The sequence below is a fragment of the Pelecanus crispus genome, chromosome 17, assembly GCF_030463565.1.
Source record: "Pelecanus crispus isolate bPelCri1 chromosome 17, bPelCri1.pri, whole genome shotgun sequence".
NCBI lineage: Eukaryota > Metazoa > Chordata > Aves > Pelecaniformes > Pelecanidae > Pelecanus > Pelecanus crispus.
The window spans coordinates 9371817-9391709 of record NC_134659.1 but is presented as its reverse complement, the minus strand read 5'-3'; the positions used below and the strand labels follow the sequence as shown (position 1 = coordinate 9391709).

Here is a 19893-nt window from a genome sequence, read left to right as displayed (position 1 = left end):
GCCAGAGAGTGGCATGTGGTGGCTCAGCATGCCACCCCTTCCTGCCCAGGATAGCCACAGTGCTGCCTGGTGTGCATGGGGGATCACAGATGGGTTGGCAGCAGGGGCTGGTCCAGAGACATGTGGGGGGCAGCAGTGCATGGTGGTGATACCAGGGGAGGTGACAGTCTGCTTTAATGGAGCATACTCTCCTGCTTGCCTTTCCAATCCCCAGGAGAAGATTGAATACGCCTTCCTGATCTTCTTTGCCATTGAGGCAATGCTCAAGATAATAGCCTACGGGTTTCTTTTCCATACGGATGCCTATCTGCGAAACGGCTGGAATGTGCTCGACTTCTCCATCGTGTCCCTAGGGTAATGCAAGTGCTCAGCTTGTGCCAAGGCCTGGTCCATAGCCCATCAGCTACACTGATTTGTCTAGTGACTGCAGTGGGTTTGGGGGCAACTCTTAAACCTCAGTTCATGGCCATGAACACATGGGCTCCTTTTTCAAGCCCTGACATCCCCTGGGATCCTCTCTAACTCCTGTTTCTTCCTGTCTGACTCCTTAAGGCCTCTCAGGTCTCCTTGTCCTGGAGAATGGGAGTGGCATGGGCTCCTCCGGGGTTTGGCACACAGGGAGAGGACCCAGCACCAGGGTCACCAGGGGGTTGGAGGTTCCCCGGCTGCTCAGCAGTGAAGGTGGCACCCAGCAGAGGGGTGCCCAGCCACAAGTGAGCCCACAAGTTGGACTTGGCCAAAAGCTGTTCCGTGGGTCAGGCTGAGCGTGGCTGGCAGAGTCCTGTCCCTCGCTTTCCTGCCTGCAGAGCACTGACTCCTTAGCATAGATTTCTTGGTCTCCATCCTCATGCCCTTCCCTTTCTCCCTGTCCTTCCTTCTGCTTCTCCCCCTTTCTTCCCTGCTCTGTGCCCCGGCTCTTTCAGGCTTATCACCATGACCCTGGAGCAGGTCAACGCGAAACAGGGAGGGACTTCAGGGGGAAAAGGCGGCTTCGACGTGAAGGCCCTGCGAGCATTTCGTGTGCTGAGACCCCTGCGCCTGGTGTCCGGAGTGCCGAGTGGGTGCTGGGTGCCCTGCCAGCATGAAGGGCTGGCGGGTGGATTGAACCTCTGTGCCTGGCCAGGGTGGGGGGCAATGGGGCAGGTTTCTTCTTGCTGCTGGGTCAAGCCCAGCCACAGGTGGGTGTGGAGTATCCACAGGTTCTTGCTCATCCCTAGTGCTTGCTGTTGTCAGCACTGGGGATCTTCAGGTCAGCACACATGTAGCTCCATCCATGGCTCAGTGTCAGCACCTTTGGGTGGCCCGTGTGAAAGGGGCCAGACCTTGCTGTAGTTTCTTAGGGCAGGGATCTCCCTCTCCCATAACTTATGTGAATACAGCCAGGATGAGAGCAACAGAACAAATGGAGGGGCACGAAGCAGCCTCCAACACTGCCTGGTGCCTGGCTCTGCTGGTGTCTTCTGCATGCTCGCATGGTGGGTAGAGAAAGCTTTTCTTGCTTCAGAGATTTCAGTCCCAACCCACCTGCGTCCCCCTTCCCTTGGCATGGGGCATTTCAGAGGCTGCTTGTCAGAGGGGCTGACAGGAATGCAAGGTGCACTCAAAGCTGTTTAGGAACAGCTGTTTAGCTGTATAGTTGACCTCCTCTCCCTTCTCTTTGGTGCAGGCCTTCAGGTTGTCCTGAACTCCATCATCAAGGCCATGGTACCCCTGCTCCACATCGCCCTGTTGGTCCTCTTCATGATCATCATCTATGCCATTGTTGGGCAAGAGCTCTTCAAGGGCAAGATGCACAAGACCTGCTACTATCTCGGGACAGGTGGGGCTGTGGCAGGGGGGCGATATGGCAGAGATGTCTCTGTGTGGCTGCTGTGGGGACCACAGAGATTCTGTGGGTAGCAGGAAGTCTGGTCTTGCCAGCATCAGTCCTGGGAGTGTGGCAGGACCGAAAGGTGTTTGGTGATGGTATGTGATGTGAGGAGGCGGTGAAAGGGGCCCCTTTTGGAAAGCTTCTGCAGGAGGCTGGGAGGTGCTGGAACCTGCTGTACTTGGCCTGACGTGCTGCTCACACCACGGCTTCCCCCCTCAGATGTGATTGCCACGGTGGCATCAGAGAAGCCAGCCCCATGCACCAGCTCTGGCCATGGCCGACACTGCACCATCAATGGCACTGAGTGCCGAAGCGGCTGGCTGGGGCCCAACGACGGCATCACTCACTTCGATAACTTTGGCTTTGCCATGCTGACTGTCTATCAGTGCATCACCATGGAGGGCTGGACCGAAGTCCTCTACTGGGTAGGCTCCAGCAGCTTGGGCTTGGTGCCCAGCTCAGCAGAGGTCACTGCTGGTCCTGCCTCAGAGCAGGGAATTCCCTCCAGGACACAGGACCCCATAGCAGGGCTAGGTCTCTCCGCCAGTGAAAGACATCCTGCCCCAACCAAGCTTCATACTGTGATGCACATCCCATAGTGCACCAGGCATGTCTTCTGCATCTCTGCAGGCATTGCCCAAGCTGTTCTTGCTCTCCAGATAGACAGGAGGGTGCTCCAGCTCCCAGCTTTGTGAAGAGGTACAGGCAAAGCCCAGCAATGGCTGGCTGGTGGATGCTTCAGCAAAACCCCATGTTTTGCAGTCCTTGGGAGACTGTCTTGCTGAGGCTTAGGCATGGTGCTGATGCTTATATCTGCTCCCAGAATCTTTGGGTTTGGCTTTACCTCTGCTAAAACCAGAGACAGAGTCATAAGAAGGTAGGGCTCAGAGTCAGGTTTATCTGCTACCATCCCAAGCACTCTAGAGGGGGGCAAAGCTCCCAGAGGCTGTTGAGGGGAGACAGACAGCATGTTCGGGATGCTTCATCTGCCTCTCTCCTTGCCAGGTAAATGATGCTATTGGGAATGAATGGCCCTGGATCTACTTCGTCAGCCTTATCTTGCTTGGCTCCTTCTTTGTTCTCAACCTGGTGCTGGGGGTGCTCAGTGGGTAAGTGCCACCCTGTCCTTTCTCTTTGCCAGCAGATCAGTGAGTATGATCAGTGTGGACGTTGTCTGCTTTTAACTGTACAAGAAGAAAAGCTGGAAAAGTTTCTGTTCCTTTTCCTCTCCTATTCCTCTTTTTTTGCATGCTTAGAAACCCTGAGCCTTGAGTTACTTTTTGTGCCAGTGTCCGTGACTGTCTGAGGTTTTAGCTCAACACCTAACACAGAAATCTTTTCCCTGTAGCTGTCAACAAACACAGCCTTGGAGCACATTATTAAGTGTTTGTAGTGTGGTCTGCCAGCATTCACAGCAAAAGAAGCTGAGCAGGGACCTCAAAGCAGCAGTCCTTACCCCATGGCTGTGGGTCGAGACATTCATTCTCACTGGTACCCACAGCGCTGCTGTCCTCTTGTAAGCACAGACAATTTCTTTATGGCCAACCTAAGGAAAACACCTTTGATATGAATGCAAGGGATCCAAGAGAATTATTGTTAGTCTAATTAATGCTTCCACAGTCTCATCCAAATACAACAATGAGCTGTCATCAGTCTGGTTACAGCAATCATAACACTTCTGTGCCAAATGACTCAATTAGTGCTAATTCCCATAGTAGTACAGTTAAAGCTGCTGTGCACAAAATTTCTCTGGTGCAACACTCAACCTACTACTACGCATTGCTGCAGTGAGGTTCCAGCATCCCAATTTTGTTGCTGGGAAGTGTGTGTTGCCCTGGGGAGTGAGGGGGGCTTTTTCCTCAGTTCTGTGTAGGCTCAGGGTCTTTTTTATATGTTTCAATCCTGCATGTGCAAGTGGATCACACTCATCATCTCTATTAGTTCACAGGGTTAGTTATAACCTAATTACTTGGATTTATTAGCCCTCTTCTACAGCAAGAACCATACAACTGCACAAGGTTAAAAAATATTGGGTATTAATATAACTAAAACAAGCTCAAAACCACACAGGCACTGGACCCTTGCATGAAGTTGGCTGTAACAGCAGGATGAGATGGACAATAGTCATCTGATCCTACTGTAAGTTGCAGGCACAGCAAAAGTTTCTGAAATATTTTTACAAATATAGCTAAAATACGCTTGAGATCAGGAAAATCCAGACAAGGCCTGATAAGTCCTGAGGCTAATTGTCTAATTATTGTTATAATGTCTGAGACCTATTACTAACACATGACGACACCAGATTGGCTGGGCAGCAGATCTATAGTCCTGCCAGATACCAGGAGAGAAAATCAATTAATTAAAAAAGAATGAGAAGAGTGGGACTCCCCGCATTGGCAGACCTGTCTTTTCCATGTTACCATGAAAAGAGTGTCCTATTCATGTGATAAACTCACCTTCCCCACAGGGAGAGCTTGGGGCAGCTTTCTGCCCCGCAGATGAGTGAGACCTCACTTGCTCTAATCCTTAGCAGGGCTAGAGAACTCCCACAGCCTCCAGCTTCTAGTGTTAGTTGGCCTGTCCAACCACAGCATCCTGCATCAAGGAATTCCCAAAGAGCAGCCAGTGGTGGGGAAGAAACCCTGCCTGCTGTCAGGTGTCAGGTGATGATCCCCCATGATCTTGCATGATGGAACAGGGCCAAGAAAGAGGAAAATCACTAGATCAATGTAGTGGTAGCACTAGGTGGTAGGGTATTTCAGGCTTTTATCTTTCTACAAGGACTGGCCTGGCACAGGACTGTGGTACCTGACCTCCACGCTGTCCCCCTCCTGAGTCTCACTCTGCTACTTGCCTTGTCCCAGTGAGTTCACCAAAGAGCGTGAGAAGGCCAAGTCACGTGGCACATTTCAGAAGCTGCGGGAGAAGCAGCAGCTGGAGGAGGATCTAAAGGGTTACATGGACTGGATCACCCACGCGGAGGTCATGGACAGTGACCGGGCCAGGGGAGAAGGTACTAGCTCTGCTTGGTCAAAGACCCTTAGCGTGAGGGTTGGGTTCCTAACACTGAGCATTGTAAAGACTCAGGGTAGAGACCTTTGGAAAAGTCACAAAGACTCATTTTGCTTGAAAACCTATGAAACAAAATGCTTGGACTTCCGCAGAACACTTTCCTTCATCTTTTGTTTTTTTCTTTCCTGAATCATTTTATTGAATCTGACCCAAACTAGCTATAGCTTGGTCCTCATGCTAAATCTCCACTTCAACCACCAGTATTTAATACTTGCAGACTACTAGCAAGGCCTAGGTCTCCTTTGGCAAAATGCGCTTGAAATGGCCATGAGAATCCATGAGGAACGTGTGTGCTACTCTGTGCAGGGGCGGAGTGCAGGGTTAGTAGCTCGCACACTAACAGGTTGCATGAATTTCTTGCCATTTCTTGACAATTTTGAGGGATTAGAAGTGGCTCAGGGAAGGAGGTGAATATAAAGGCATCTAGCCAAAGGCTCAACAAGACCTGTGGAGCTCTGCCACTGAGCCGCTGTATCTGCTATGCCACCCTGCCTAGTGAAATAACTTTTGATGCCTCAAGTTGAGCCGATACCTGTGTGCAAAGAGCCATAGGGAAACAGTGAGAAAGTCAAAATGCCTCTTCCACACCTGTGGCCAGTGCTCTTACAAACCTCCTGTTGTTCAGCATTTGCTCAGATCACAACTGACCCCCATTTTCTCTGTGCTGGAAGTGTCTTGCACTGGGGGAGCTTACGTACACGCTACTGACTGTTCAGGCTGCCTCTCTGGGTTGCTGCTGCTCTTGCAGCAGGGAGGGTGTTCCTGGTGCCTCCTACTTGGTTTGCACCTGACACTCAAAACCTTCTGCCCAAACTCTCGGTGCTGTCTCCCTGGGATGGCATTTCTTGATTTCACTTCTGATGGGGAAGTTCATCCTGATGTGCTCCTGGGAGAAGTTCTCTCCCACATGTTCTTCCCAAGGGCTCCAAGGAAAGCCTGGGATGTCCTTCCCTCCATAGGTATGATGCCATCAGATGAAGGAGGGTCAGAGACAGAGAGCTTGTATGAAATTGAGGGCATGAACAAGTGGATTCTCTACTTGTAAGTATGCACCGGTTGAACCATCTTCTGCTCTGCATGTGGGCTTGCACAGTCTCTCGCTCGCTGTCCTGGCTGGGCCAGGCTTTGTTGTCAGCCACCAGTTTCTGGGGAAGAGCCAGGGGCTGTGTGCTTGGGAGGAGATGCAAACATTGGAGACAGCAAACAGGGAATTTTGCTCTGGTACTGGCAAAAAGCCACTTCAAGGTGAACAACCTCTTCACTTTTGGACCAGGCTCCAAGCATCCTCTCATGGCCCATGCAGCATGTCTTGTGATTTAGGAGCAAGGCCTGTAGAAGCCAACCAGAGGTGACTGTAGGCCAAAAAGGAGCCAGGGGGTGTTTGTGTGAATGAACTGCAATGCCTGAATGAATGCACCAAGTGCCGTGGCAGGGTTATATTCCTCAGCCATTTTCAGGGAAGGCTTCTGGAGGAGGGAGCAGGGGTGGTTTTGCTCTGCAGTCTGCAGGCACAGCTCTGGGCTGAGCAGGACCCCCTGGCCAGCCCTGCTGACCCTTTGGCTGTCTCTCCAGCCGCCAGTGGAGGCGTTGGAACCGAATGTTTCGTAGGAAGTGCAGGAATGTGGTGAAGTCCAAGTTCTTCTACTGGCTTGTCATCCTGCTGGTGGCACTGAACACCCTCTCCATCGCCTCTGAGCACCACTTCCAGCCAGAATGGCTGACACGGGTTCAAGGTGAGCAAAGAGCCTGAGGGAGAGGGAGGGCCCAGGGACACCCTGCTGCCCTGGAGACATGAGTGAACTCTTACTGTGCATGCATAGCCACATGCATGGCACAGGAACTATTAGCCACATGCAGACTTGCTCGTGCACACAAGTGTACGTATACCATCCCCACTGCACTGTCTCACAACTGCACATTGAACATATGTGGTGCATACAGTTATACATGCACAGTGTATATATTCTTAGGGACATGAGTTTGCATGGTGAACACACATAGAGTGCATACATTTACACCTGTACATGCATAGTGCACACAAACACACATTGCATGCACTCACGCACTACAGCCACACACATCTATGCATGCAATCACACTACCTGCACCCCCCCGACATGCAAACGCACACAGACACATGGAGTACAGCTATGCACACAGTTCAGCCACACATACACATGCACAGCCCAGTACACATGCATGCACCGCATGCACTGACATGAACAGTACAGCCGCACTCTCACACATACAAGCACACAGTTGCACATCACCCTTCTTCTCATCTTCCTCTCCTGTGTGCTCCCTGAAAAACAGCATTTTCTGCAGCTGCAGCTTGGGGCTCAGTGGTGGGCAGAGAAGGGAGGTGACCAGCACTGCCCTCCTTCCCTTCCTGCTGTGCCATGCTGAGATGAAGAGGTCCATGCTCTGATGGGCTGGATCTCCCACCCCAGACAATGCCAACCGGGTGCTGCTAGCACTCTTTGTGGCTGAGATGCTGCTGAAGATGTACGCGCTGGGCCTGCGCCAGTACTTCATGTCGCTCTTCAACCGCTTTGACTGCTTCGTCGTGTGTGCGGGGATCTTGGAGACCATCCTGGTGGAGCTTGGTACCTTGTCACCCCTGGGCATCTCTGTGCTGCGTTGCATCCGTCTCCTCCGCATCTTCAAGATCACCAGGTTGGGGAGGGAACTCTGTGGGTGCTGGTGGCTTGCAGTCCCCAGACATCACTGGCCTTGTCCCTGGGGAGGGCTGCAGCATGAGCAGAGCTGGTAGCTCCTGGATGGAGGAACAAGGCCAAGCTGGGGATTTCTGTCTCCATGGTCTGGGAGTGGCAAGGAGGGCAGAGCAGGGCTTGTTGGCAGTCTCCTGGGGTCCCTGTCTCGCTCTGGATTCTGGGGTATTGTAAACTGGGGCTGTGGGCCAGGACTCCTGGCTTCTCTTTCTGGCACCAACCCACTGTGTGCTCATTCCCTTTCCCCATACTGCCTGCTGGTGCCCTGTGCAGGCAGGAGGGTGTCTTGCCTGTCACACCATGCCTGGAGATTCATTTCCACCTCCTGGGGCCTGCCAGTGCCCAGCCAGTGAGTGGTGCTGGTTCAGAGCCCTACTTGCTGGGTTGCCAGCACATCCCCCTGGGCCACACAGTCTGTTCCCTGCGCCTACCTACCTGGTCCTGCCCACAGCCTTCCCCACTCCTTCACCTCCCACAGACTCCTATGTCTCCTCTCCCCAGGTACTGGACATCCCTGAGCAACCTGGTGGCCTCCCTCCTCAACTCGGTCCGCTCCATTGCCTCTCTGCTCCTCCTCCTTTTCCTGTTCATCATTGTCTTTGCATTGCTGGGCATGCAGCTCTTTGGGGGCAAGTTTGACTTCGAGGACATGGAAGTGAGGCGCAGCACATTCGACAACTTCCCCCAGGCCCTCATCAGTGTCTTCCAGGTATGGAGCTGTGGGGAGCTGGAGGACAGGGTGCTGGGAGTCTTGCCTGGGCCATGGGTCTCCTGGCAAGAGCTGGGACTCAGAGAGATGTGCGTTTGTGGGAGGTGATGTGGCTTTGCAGCAGAAGCAGGGAAATGCAATTGGGGTCACAAGCAGTAGTGCAGGTTCAGGGCTGGAGCAGGGAGGTGGGGTTTGGCCATGGGGCTTTGGGGGCTGTGAGGGTTTGGGGCTGGAGCCAGAAGGGCAGGATGGAGCTGTGGGTTCTGCTGTGGTCTGCTGCAGGGGCTCTTGAGTCCCTATTTCTGCTCTGCTCCCAGATCCTGACTGGAGAGGACTGGAATTCAATCATGTACGATGGGATCATGGCCTATGGGGGCCCATCCTTTCCCGGCATGCTGGTCTGCATCTACTTCATCATCCTCTTTGTTTGTGGGAACTGTATCCTCTGCCTGTGAAGCTAGGCCCAGGCTCCAGCATCAGCTACACAGGACTGTGAAGCAGGGAGGAAGGAGGGCTTCCTTAAGTTTTTCAGTGCTTGCCTTAAGCTTTTCAGTTCTGAACAACAGGGTAACAAACCACAGGCTTTAGGGCTTGCACTGGTGGTGGCTGGGGTCTGGGGTCTGGAGGAAAGCACACCATGGGGCAGGTTTGGATGACTAGGAAGCATAGATTCAGCCATCAGTCAATGCAGTAACAGGACTGAGCTGGACAGACTGAGCTAAGGCAGAGAGAGGGCAGCCAGCCCAGAGCATAGTACTCACAAGGATGGGTGCAGGGTTAGGGATCACCAGCCAGGGTTGTCTCAAGGGCTCAACTCCAGGAAGGTTTCTCAGGGCACCCTGGAGACCATGGGCAGCTCTGGCCACATCCTCCAAACATGAACCAAGTTAAAGTCCTTAGTGCTGTCCCTCCAGATATCCTCCTCAATGTCTTCCTGGCCATCGCAGTTGATAACCTGGCTGAGGCTGAGAGCCTGACCTTAGCCCAGAAGGCCAAAGCAGAGGAACGCAAGCGGCGGAAGATGTCCAGGTAAGTGTTGCAGTCCCTGGCAGTGGGAGCTCCCAAATCAGGTGCTTTGGTGTGACGGGGAAGAACAGCATTGCCTATGCCCCTGCCCAGAGTTCAATTCCTGCTCTCCCCTCCTCTCCTCTCAGAGGCTACCCAGAGAAGTCTGAAGATGAGAAGCAGATGTTGGCAAAGAAGCTTGAGCAGAAAGTGAAGGGAGAAGGGATTCCCACAACAGCCAAGGTCAGTGCTGGTGGGGCTGGGCCTTGGGGAGCTCCTGGTGAGGGACCAGGTTCTTCCTCCCACCAGCCAGGACTGAAAAAGGCTTGAAGCCAGCCTGGGTCTGGACTCTTCTGGGCCAGACTCGCTCCTTGCCTTAGCATCCTCTGGTGATCGGGGCTCTCTGGGCCCAGGCAGGACATGTTGCCTGGTGAAACAGGTCCATTGATGGGGATCCTTTTCCTCTCATTCATTCCCTTGGCCACAGCCAGTTGTCAGGTTGAGGTGGGCTGGTGCACACCAGTGTGGAGGGGAGCAGAGCAGGTCAGCAGCATCCCAGACCTCCTTTATGTCCACACCAGCATCCCCTGTATGCAAAACCCTCTATTCAGTTGTGCTGACTCCCTGGCAAGCTGCCTCTTATAAGCATCTGACCAGCAGCTACTTCCCTTTTCACTTTCCGGAGATGCCCCATGGGAATTCACCCAGGAGTCACCCCATGTCTTATTCCACCCCTGGTATAGGTGCATGGCCCCCGGCTCTTGCCCAGCACACATTCCCCTGCCCCATCCTCTTGGTATTGCTCTTTGCTCAGCTTGCAGCATCTCTGAGGTGTTTCTCCTCACCCTGCTCTATCCTGGGCCAGGACTCAAGAATTGGAACAGACTGCCCAGAGAGGTGGTGGAGTCACCATCCCTGGAAGTGTTTAAAAAACAGGTAGATGTGGCACTTCGGGACATGGTTTAGTCTAGTCTACCCTTGATTGGCTTAGAGGAGACTTGGTAGTGTGGGTTAATGGTTGGACTGGATGATCTTAAAGGTCTTTTCCAACCTAAACGATTCTATGATTCTATGACTCCACGTGCTTGGTGCTGTATGGGCCAAATGCAGAGACACTGCTTGTCCCACATGGCTTCCAAGATGATAGGGACTGGCCAACATGCAACGTTTGGCAGCAATACTGGCACACACAGCTGCATGTCCTCCTCTCTGTCTCTGCCTTGTTTCAGTTAAAAGTGGACGAATTTGAATCCAACGTTAATGAGATCAAAGACCCATACCCTTCTGCAGACTTCCCAGGTAAGACTTGTCCCTGGCAGGGCAGCAGGAAAGCTGGGGAGGCACTGCAGAGGGATGGTGCTAGAACCCTGGCTGTTTGAGGAGCGAAGAATGTGATGACTCTCCGCCAGCCTCAGGGTACTGAGGTCCTTCTGGCACAGATGCCAGATCAGGATCAGAGGATTATCCATAAGGTCATGTTCCCTCTCCCTCTCTGAGTGATTCTTTCCTTTTCCCTCCTCGTGGCCACCCTGCAGGTGATGATGAGGAAGATGAGCCTGAAATCCCCCTGAGTCCTCGGCCACGTCCCCTCGCAGAGCTACAGCTGAAAGAGAAGGCCGTTCCCATGCCTGAAGCCAGCTCCTTCTTCATCTTCAGCCCAACCAACAAGTAGGCAATGACCCTTCTCCCTGCCTTGTGGAGCCAGGCCTGGCCCAGGTACCTCTGGCACCAACCCTTCCTACGCACAAGGTCTTACTTGTGCGTAACAGCCAGCTCTGAAGGGAGCTAGCTCACTGGGAAAAGTCTTCTCTGTGGAAGGGCTGGCACAGACATCCCTTCATGCCTGGGGCCTTCCTGTCCTCAAAGTTTAGCCATAACCCTCTTCCAGGCTACCATGCCCCTATCTGATGTCCTTCTTGCCCATCGCAGTATCTCATGCCATTTCTGTCCCTGGCAGGTTTCGGATGCTGTGCCACAGAATTGTCAATGCCACCTGGTTCACCAACTTCATCCTGCTCTTCATTCTGCTCAGCAGCATCTCGCTGGCAGCCGAGGATCCCATCCGGGCTGAGTCCTTCCGCAACCAGGTGCCTGTGTAGCTGTGGAAGGTTGGGATGGGTAGGGGAGACCTCATGGAGACCCCCAGCTCCCCAGGAAGCAGTGACCTGCTTGCCAGATGTCATGCCTGGGCAGGTAGCTGTGATTTCGTCCCTGCCTCTGGGAGGGCAGTCTACCCTGGGGGGAGAGGCTGGTTGTGTTTTCCATTCAGGGCACAGCTGGGACAAGTTTTTACTGCTCCATGTCTCAGTTTACTTCTGGGTGAAAAGATCCGCCTTGACAGCTTGGGTGAGATTACCTTGGTTCAAGGCTGTGGTGGCTTACTGGGGATACAGACATCCTGTGAGGTGGCAAACTGGACCACTGGTGTGTGCAGCACCCTGAAATGCTGCTGACATGGAGCAGTGGTAGCCACATGTCTAGCCACGAGGCACAAATGGGTCTGCACCCATGCAGTGTCTGGCAGGGTGTCATGAATGCAGGTTTGTGAATCCTGCTGATTATGTCAATTTCTTGTGAATGAGTGACTTTACACAGGTTGATTTAGTAGCAGTTAGAATTTACTTGTAGCAAATCACAGAATTTGATTGTAATATTTTTAATAGCACTCAATCATCAATGATTAATAAAGTGATTAGACAAAATTGATCAAAACAGTGACTTAGTTACAGATTTGAAGATGGCAAGGTTCACTCTATTACTACATGGAAGCGCATAAAGAAAAATTAAATTACACTGAGTTGGAACAATTCACAAAGGGATTGCATATGTAGGGGATAAGGAGGACCCTCCCGTTGAGTCACAAGGTTCAGAATGGACCCCCTTGCTTTCTAAACTCCTTCTCAGAGAGGAGTCTAGGTGCAGCTAGGCCCACTCTTAGTCTCAGACTTGGTCAACAGTTTAATAGGAATAAGGATAAGGCAGCAGTATAAGAGGCTCTTTGAAATTAAATCGTACATCTACAAACTACTTAAACTGATTCACACATGCATACACACAAACATGAATGCATACATAAAAATGGTATACCTGTTAAAAATTCCCCTCAAGTTCAGTGAAATACTCATGTCTAATGCCTTGGCATTTCTCAGCGGGCAAGGGTTGAGCCTCAAGGAGTGAAGGGTTTCAGCCCAGGCTCCACTGTCAGTCTTTGGCAATGGATTTCTGGTTGTAGCAAACTTTCAGAGTTTGCTAGCTCTGAGAGGCGTCTTGCTCAGAGGGAGATGCTGGTGCAGCCCGCAGCAGTCCAGGAGAGCTCAAAGGGTCTCACTTAGGACTGCTGTTTACAGGATTGTGAGATGATTGACTTCAATCACCAGTAAATTTCCACCCAAGCCACAGTTTGGATCGGTAGTTGCTGGAATTCCAGTAACGATGACACCACTCTGTTTCAAGGCTGTCAGGGGTAACTGTTTGTTCTTGCCCCCCTCGTTAGCCATAATATGAAGATTTTGATAAGGACAGGGCTGCTCTCTGCTTCAGACATGTAGGAGTTTCTGGCACAATTAAGGGGCGCTTACGGCAGCCTGGAATTCCTGAGATTGTAAAGCTGTTGAAGAGAAAGAGGAATGGGGGTGGGGGTGCACCACCACACAGGGACTGGGGATTCTCACATGAGACAGCTTCCCAGGTTACTCAGTGCTTTTGGGGATCAGATGCTTTCAGGGGAATCAGATCAAGCCTCACTCACTTGGAAACTGAGAACTTGATCCCAGGCTGCAGGTTGGATCAAGCACTGGGAAAAAATCAACAAAACTGAGGGAAGTTCAAGAGTCTTCTTGGCACTGGGTTTGCAGGCTCTGTTGAGCTAGATGGGCTCCCCGGTCCACAGAGTGGAGGGCAAAACCACAATGCCAGGGTGTTTGAACACACTGGAGCATTTCCCATGTCACCCAAATGTCATCCAGTTCTGATGCTTCTGTCCCCAGATTCTTGGATACTTTGACATTGGTTTCACCTCTGTCTTCACAGTCGAAATCGTCTTGAAGGTGAGTCCCTCTGCCCCGTGGCCATGCGCATGACTCAGCATACGGGTCTAGACTCTTCTGGCCATGGACAGTCATGCTTTTTGGGCACAAGCTTGAGGTCCCAGCAAGAAGAAGCTGCTGGTTGATCCTCACGCCCCCAGAGTTCATGTGGTCTAGTTGGTGTGTGACCTGCCCCAGAGGCCACATGTCCTTTCCAGGGAGGTCAGGCAGCTGAGTCAGCTGCGCTGTGACACAGGGACAGATGGGCCATGGCACCAGCATTTTCATTCTGACATGCCCTTAAGAAAAACTTTGAGAAAGAGAAATCAATGGAAATCAGTGGAGTAAACCAGTAATTCAAGCAGCTGCTGCATGTTGCTCCCACTCCAAGTCTCTTTACTCTTCTCTTCTTTCATTTGCTGAATAACTGGGAAGTGTTTCATCTCCAGCCAGTACAGAGGATTTCCAGCTGAAGTCAGCTTCCTGTCTGGCTGCAGAAGTAGAGGTCTGAGCAGGATAGGGTCCCCAGGCCATGGAGATGTGAGAAGGTCCTTGTGCCTTGTCCACCCCAGGGCTGTGGAAGGACCATGCCCCTGAGCCCTGCCTGGCCTCTCTCCTAACTCCTTCTGTTCCCCAGATGACAGCCTATGGTGCTTTCCTGCACAAAGGCTCCTTCTGCAGGAACTCTTTCAATATCCTCGACTTGCTGGTGGTCGCTGTCTCCCTCATCTCCATGGGAATCGAGTAAGCACCTCCATGCTTCACAGGGTGGGCACAGGGCTGCTTAGCCTGGCAGGGCAGCTGGGGTGCTGCAGCTCTCTGTGCTGGATGGAGAAGGACCAGCCAGCCCAAGGGCTGGGCGTTAGCCCATATGTTAGTGTCCATAAAGTCATGCTTAGGGGGACAGGGCATGGACAACTGGGAGGCAGGGAGGCAAACTCCTTGAGTGTCAAAGGTGAAGATCTGGTTAGGAATTCAATTTGGAGCTGCTTTCTCCAGCTGCTAGTGTCCCTTGGCCTTATGTGGGGTGGTGGCTTAGTGACATCCGCATGTCTTTTACATCCCTTGCCCCTCACCCCTGGTCCCAGCCTGACCTCCATGGCTGCTTGGTGGGGCTGTGCTAGGCTGGCCTGGGCAGGGGAATTGCCCCATCTCAGCTCTGCCTTTCTCCTCAGGTCCAGTGCCATCTCAGTGGTGAAGATCCTCCGAGTGCTGAGGGTGCTGAGGCCTCTGCGAGCCATTAACAGGGCAAAGGGGCTGAAGGTAAGATGGAGGCTGGGGCTGGGGGTCCTCAGCCCATGGCAGTCCTCACGGGAGGTTATGTGGTAGGCATTGTGCCCTGTGGGGTTTGCGGGGCCAGGAACCCAATTCTCACTACCCGTCTGCGGAAGGGGTCTTCCCCATCCCACTGCTCTCAGCAGGCTCCCACTCTTCCTGGGGCCCATTGCTGCAGTTGGGAGGGTGTGGGACACACAGCAGGGGTTGCCCCAGGCATGCTCACATGTGCACTGTGCTCAACCTCTGCAGCATGTGGTCCAGTGTGTGTTCGTGGCCATCAAGACTATTGGTAACATTGTGGTCGTCACGACATTGCTGCAGTTCATGTTTGCCTGCATCGGGGTGCAGCTCTTCAAGGTGAGAGGTGTCTCAGATGGGCAGGAGAGACGTTCTGATCAGGCACATCCTGGACAGGCTCTTCTAGTCATAGCCCTTGGGGATGGTGTCTCACAGTGTTGAGGTTGGCACAGGCTGTACTCTCTGTGCTCTGCAAGAAGACTTGCCTGCACCAGACCCCCCGGCAGAAGAGCCTGCAGTGGGAGGAGGGCAGGAAACACCCAGGATACTGTCAGGTCTGGGCAGCACATGTAAAGGGACAAGCTGCCTCGTCCCACTTAGTGCCTCAGTTTCCCCCTTCTAAGGCAGCAAGTGCTTCTGACTTCCTCTGCACTTTGGCTGCAGTGTGTTTCCTTTTTCAAAGCACTACTCTTGCTCTCTGCGCCTTGGCTGCTCCAAGGCAGAGCTGGTCCTGGATGAGCTCAGCTTTGTTCTAATAATTGAGCTTAAATTCCCAGCCAACATGGGGAGAGCTTTCAGGACACCCTGCAGACTGAGCAGACCTGTCAGCATACTTCAGTTTTAGTTAATTCTGTGGTTACTGCTTTATTCCCTATTTTCCAAAGAGTTGGCTCCCAGATAGGATGAACTAGATAGGTCAGGGCCCTGGAAGATTTGTTCCCATCACTAGGCAACGTTTACTTGTCTCAGCCTGGGGTTGACTCCATGGTCTGCCATGGGTCCTGAAACACCCTGTGAACTGGGTTGCATTGGCATGCAGAGTGGGGAAGCCAGCAGTGGTGTGAGGCAGGGGCCAGAGTCAGCACAGAGGCCGGGTGGGGACTGACTGTGGGTTGTGAAAAAGTCAAAACTCCCCACAGCTTCTGAAGTCACAGCACAATCATAGGCTGTTCTGATCTCTGTTAAATGCAGGGCAAGTTCTATAGATGCACAGATCCATCCAAGATGACAGAAAAGGAGTGCAGGTAAGAGCTCTCTGCAGCTCAGCCCCAGCAGGGCAGTGGCCAGGGATGGGACTGTGTGTGTGGCAGGGGCCACTTGTGTTCCTGCATGGGGATATTGCATCCAAAAAGTGGAGCTGAGATCTCATGCTGTTCTCCCTCACCCTGGGGTAAATCAGAAACAAGCACAGGGCTATCCTCCCCTCCCAGGGGACCAAAGAACCCTGAGCCAGTGCCACGGCAGGTGGGATGAACGGGGCCCTGCCCGGTGAGCATCGCATCCCTTCTGCTGCAGGGGTTATTTCATCAACTACGTGGACGGGGACCCCACACAGATTGAGCTACAGGAGCGTGTCTGGTTGCACAGCAACTTCCACTTTGACAACGTCTTCTCAGCCATGATGTCACTTTTCACAGTCTCCACCTTCGAGGGCTGGCCAGAGTGAGTCTTTCTGTGCATGGGGCCTGCCAAGGGACAGGTCTGTGCTGGGAACAGGTCACTGCCGCAGGCCTTTACCATGGTAAAGAAAGAAGAGCTGCCCAGGCTGAGGAGCAGGGCTAGCCATTCTGGCAGTGGCTGTGGAGCTGACAAGGTCACCCCAGCAGCCCTGTCCTGCCATTGTTGGATTTGGGATGTCCCCAGAGCTCTCCGTAACCTTCAAGAGGAGAGATGGTCTTTCCCACCTAATTAGGATCTCTGTTGCCTCGCTTTCCCTCCTGTAGGCTACTATACATGGCCATTGACACTAATGCTGAGGATACAGGCCCCATCTACAACTACCGTGTGGAGATTGCAATGTTCTTCATCATCTACATCATCCTCATTGCCTTTTTCATGATGAATATCTTTGTGGGCTTTGTCATTGTCACCTTCCAGGAGCAAGGGGAGAGCGAGTACAAGAACTGTGAGCTGGACAAGAACCAGGTAATGGGACTGCTGGGACAGGGCAAGGTGGATGAGCCCAGGATCTGGCACTGCTGGGGCTGGCTGATTGAAATCAGCCCTAAGTAGTAGGACTGCTGGTGCAGATGAGTTGAAGCTGACCCAGGTCTGTTCACTGCTGGGGCAGGATCAGCTGGGCTTATGCCTGGCACAACACAAGCCTTCCAAGGAAAGGACAGAGTGGACCAGAACCAGGGAGTGGGCCTTCTGGTGCAGGTAGGGTGCCCAGACTGAGCTGGAGCAGAGGGTTGTGCCCAGTTCTGGGCTTCCCGGTACAAAAGCAACATGGACGTACTGGAGTGGAGTCCAGCAAAGGGCCACTGAGATGGCTGAGGGTCTGGAGCATCTGCCATACAAGGAGAGGCTGAGAGCTAAGTCAGTTTGGTGTTGAGAAGAGAAGGCTCATAGGGATCTTACCTATGTGTATAAATACCTAATTGGGAGGATGTAAAGAAGATGGAGCCAGGTTCTTTTCAGTTGTGCCCAGTGACAGGACAGAAGGCAATGGGCACAAACTGAAGAAAACAAGAAAGTCCATTTAAACATACCCCCCCCCCCCCCCCCCCCTTTTTTATGGTGAGGGTGGTCAAGCACTGGAACAGCTTGCCCAGAGAGGTTGTGAAGTCTCCATCTTTGGAGGTATTCAAAACCCAAGTGGACACAGTCCTGGGCACCATGCTCTAGCTGGCCCTGCTTTGGACAGGGAACTTTGACTAGACCATCGCCAGAGGCACCATCCACTGTCAGCCCTTCTGTGATGCTGTCATGCTGTGATTCTGGCTGCAGACATCAAGGTTGGAAGCAACAGAAGTGAGATTGGCATCAGCAGAGGACGTGGCACGTGCTGGGGAGGACAGCTAGACAGGGATGCCTGCTGGCCCAGAGGAGGTGCTGGCATGCTCATGTGCTGAGCAAGCCTGCAGAGGCAGCATGGGCACCTTGAGCTGAGGGTGCTGGTGGTGGTGTGAGCTGCACATGAACCCAGCAGAGATGGCCCTGGCCCGCTGGGGAGGGAAGAGCGTGCTTAGCACCTCCCAGGTGCAGAGAGAAAACCCAGCGCCCCCTTCACCCCTGGTTCATGTGATGTCTTCAGGCTGCTCTTTGCCAGTCCTGGGAAAGTGCCGTGATAACCAGGCAGGCCCAGGACTGGAGGGGTTGGTACAAGGGCAGCATGGCAATCTTTGGAGGCAAGCAGTGGCTTTGGAAACTTGGTCCTTTGTGGGTGCTTTGGGGGTGTATTTGCAGAAACCACAGCAGATACTTGAACCATTGCTGTTCCTGGCCCATGTCGCTGGGCTGAGAGAGGAGGGGGGATCCAACTTGTGTCTGTGGGGACATGCAATGTTGCCAGTGGTGCTGACTCTGTGCCTGTACCCCTCTGTGGGATCACACCTGCGCTTCCTTCCCCAGCGCCAGTGTGTGCAGTATGCGCTGAAGGCTCGCCCGCTGCGGCGCTACATCCCTAAGAACCCCTACCAGTACCAGATCTGGTATGTGGTTACCTCCTCCTACTTTGAGTACCTCATGTTCTTCCTGATCCTCCTGAACACCATCTGCCTGGGTATGCAGGTAAGGGGCACAGTGCCCACCATGGGTGGTGGATGGGTGTCCACGGCAGCAGATGGGCAAGCTCAGCCCTGCCACCTCGCAGAGAGCTTCTGGGGAGGAGGTCTTTCCTGCACAGCAAAGCTCATGGTGTGTACTCAGCACCCCTGGGGATAGGGGCAAAGTGGGACTGGTTGGATGCAGGGAGCCCAGAGAAGGGGCTGCAGGGGGGAATTTCCTTTTTGCTGACAATTGCTGAGCCGTAAGTCTGTAGGAGGGGGGTCTGCATCTAGCACACACATCTGAGCTCACAACAGAGGCTGGACCTGCCATGGGCTAACATGACTCCTCCTGCCTTCTCCTCAGCATTACAATCAGTCCGCAGAAATGAATCACATCTCAGACATCCTCAACGTGGCCTTCACCATCCTCTTCACCCTGGAGATGATCCTCAAGCTCATGGCCTTCAAAGCCAAGGTGAGAGGAGGGCATGGTCCAGAGAGCAGGAGAGGGCCTCAGGCCAGGCCAGTGGGGTCCGGTCCATTCACCCCGCATTTGACATCTCTCCAGTACAAGCAGTCCCATGCCTGCAACTCCAGAGGACTCCTTGTGAGACCTTTGGGGACCCCCATGCACAGGACCTGTGAGTTACTGGAAGGACTACTGTTTGTCAGGGCTAACCTTGCTAGCCAAATCCAACCCAATCCAGCCAGCCATCGTTCCCATCATCAGGGTCATCTGTCACTGGTGGGGTTATAGCTCTAGCCACCTTGATCCACCCTCCCTCATTTCACACCATTGCAAGACAGGACCAAACAATTGACCAGAGGGTATAAGGTCTGACCACCATCCCTTCTTCTGGCTCTTTCTGAGGTGTCAGAGGTCACTGGTGATCCTTCTGGCATTCCTTCCTCTAGGCTTCCACATCTGTCTCCTCCCTGACTTAACCCTTGCATGTTCACTCCTCTTCTCTGGCTCTTCCCTGGCAGGGCTATTTCGGGGACCCCTGGAACGTCTTCGACTTCCTCATAGTGATTGGCAGCATCATTGATGTCATCCTCAGTGAGATTGACGTAAGTGTCAGGCTGCTTAGGCATGAGGGTGTCCCTGCAGAGCACCACTGCCGGCACCTGCCTGAGGCTGTGCCGCAGCACCTGCCCTGGGGCGAGACAGGGATGCCAGTGTGGTGTCCAGCTCTGCAGAGTGTTGGTGTCCTCTCCTCTCTCCCTGCTCTGCTTGGTTCTGAGGAAGGACAAGCCAGGATCAGCCTGTGGCATGAGTGTGTGGAGATCACAGCCATGGCCCTGTGGACCTTAAAGCACTGTTTAAACATAGGGGACCATCCCCAGATGGCTGACAAGTCACACTGCCCCCTCCCCTCCGTTCCCCTGAATCTGTAGGCACTGGGATCTTGTGGAAAACAGTCTACTCACTCGGGACTGGACCATGACAGCAGGATGCAGGCCAGCCCCTGCC

General features: G+C 53.1%; 1 protein-coding gene across 3 annotated transcripts in view; it reads left to right on the top strand.

Moving 5' to 3' along the window:
* The window catches only part of CACNA1S (calcium voltage-gated channel subunit alpha1 S), a 49297-nt gene that overhangs the window by 13290 nt on the left and 16114 nt on the right, over nucleotides 1-19893 (top strand). For all 3 annotated transcript variants that reach the window (XM_075722224.1, XM_075722223.1, XM_009478972.2), the window contains exons 3-28: nucleotides 215-354; nucleotides 924-1057; nucleotides 1667-1819; nucleotides 2090-2295; nucleotides 2876-2979; nucleotides 4735-4883; nucleotides 5902-5983; nucleotides 6515-6675; nucleotides 7393-7618; nucleotides 8176-8383; nucleotides 8701-8821; nucleotides 9298-9412; nucleotides 9538-9631; nucleotides 10618-10687; nucleotides 10924-11056; nucleotides 11346-11475; nucleotides 13375-13434; nucleotides 14051-14157; nucleotides 14589-14676; nucleotides 14941-15048; nucleotides 15901-15953; nucleotides 16225-16371; nucleotides 16653-16854; nucleotides 18283-18441; nucleotides 18784-18894; nucleotides 19407-19490. In XM_075722224.1, the coding sequence (XP_075578339.1) occupies nucleotides 215-354; nucleotides 924-1057; nucleotides 1667-1819; nucleotides 2090-2295; nucleotides 2876-2979; nucleotides 4735-4883; nucleotides 5902-5983; nucleotides 6515-6675; nucleotides 7393-7618; nucleotides 8176-8383; nucleotides 8701-8821; nucleotides 9298-9412; nucleotides 9538-9631; nucleotides 10618-10687; nucleotides 10924-11056; nucleotides 11346-11475; nucleotides 13375-13434; nucleotides 14051-14157; nucleotides 14589-14676; nucleotides 14941-15048; nucleotides 15901-15953; nucleotides 16225-16371; nucleotides 16653-16854; nucleotides 18283-18441; nucleotides 18784-18894; nucleotides 19407-19490 (3345 nt within the window). The remainder of the gene's footprint in view (nucleotides 1-214; nucleotides 355-923; nucleotides 1058-1666; nucleotides 1820-2089; nucleotides 2296-2875; nucleotides 2980-4734; nucleotides 4884-5901; nucleotides 5984-6514; nucleotides 6676-7392; nucleotides 7619-8175; nucleotides 8384-8700; nucleotides 8822-9297; nucleotides 9413-9537; nucleotides 9632-10617; nucleotides 10688-10923; nucleotides 11057-11345; nucleotides 11476-13374; nucleotides 13435-14050; nucleotides 14158-14588; nucleotides 14677-14940; nucleotides 15049-15900; nucleotides 15954-16224; nucleotides 16372-16652; nucleotides 16855-18282; nucleotides 18442-18783; nucleotides 18895-19406; nucleotides 19491-19893) is intronic.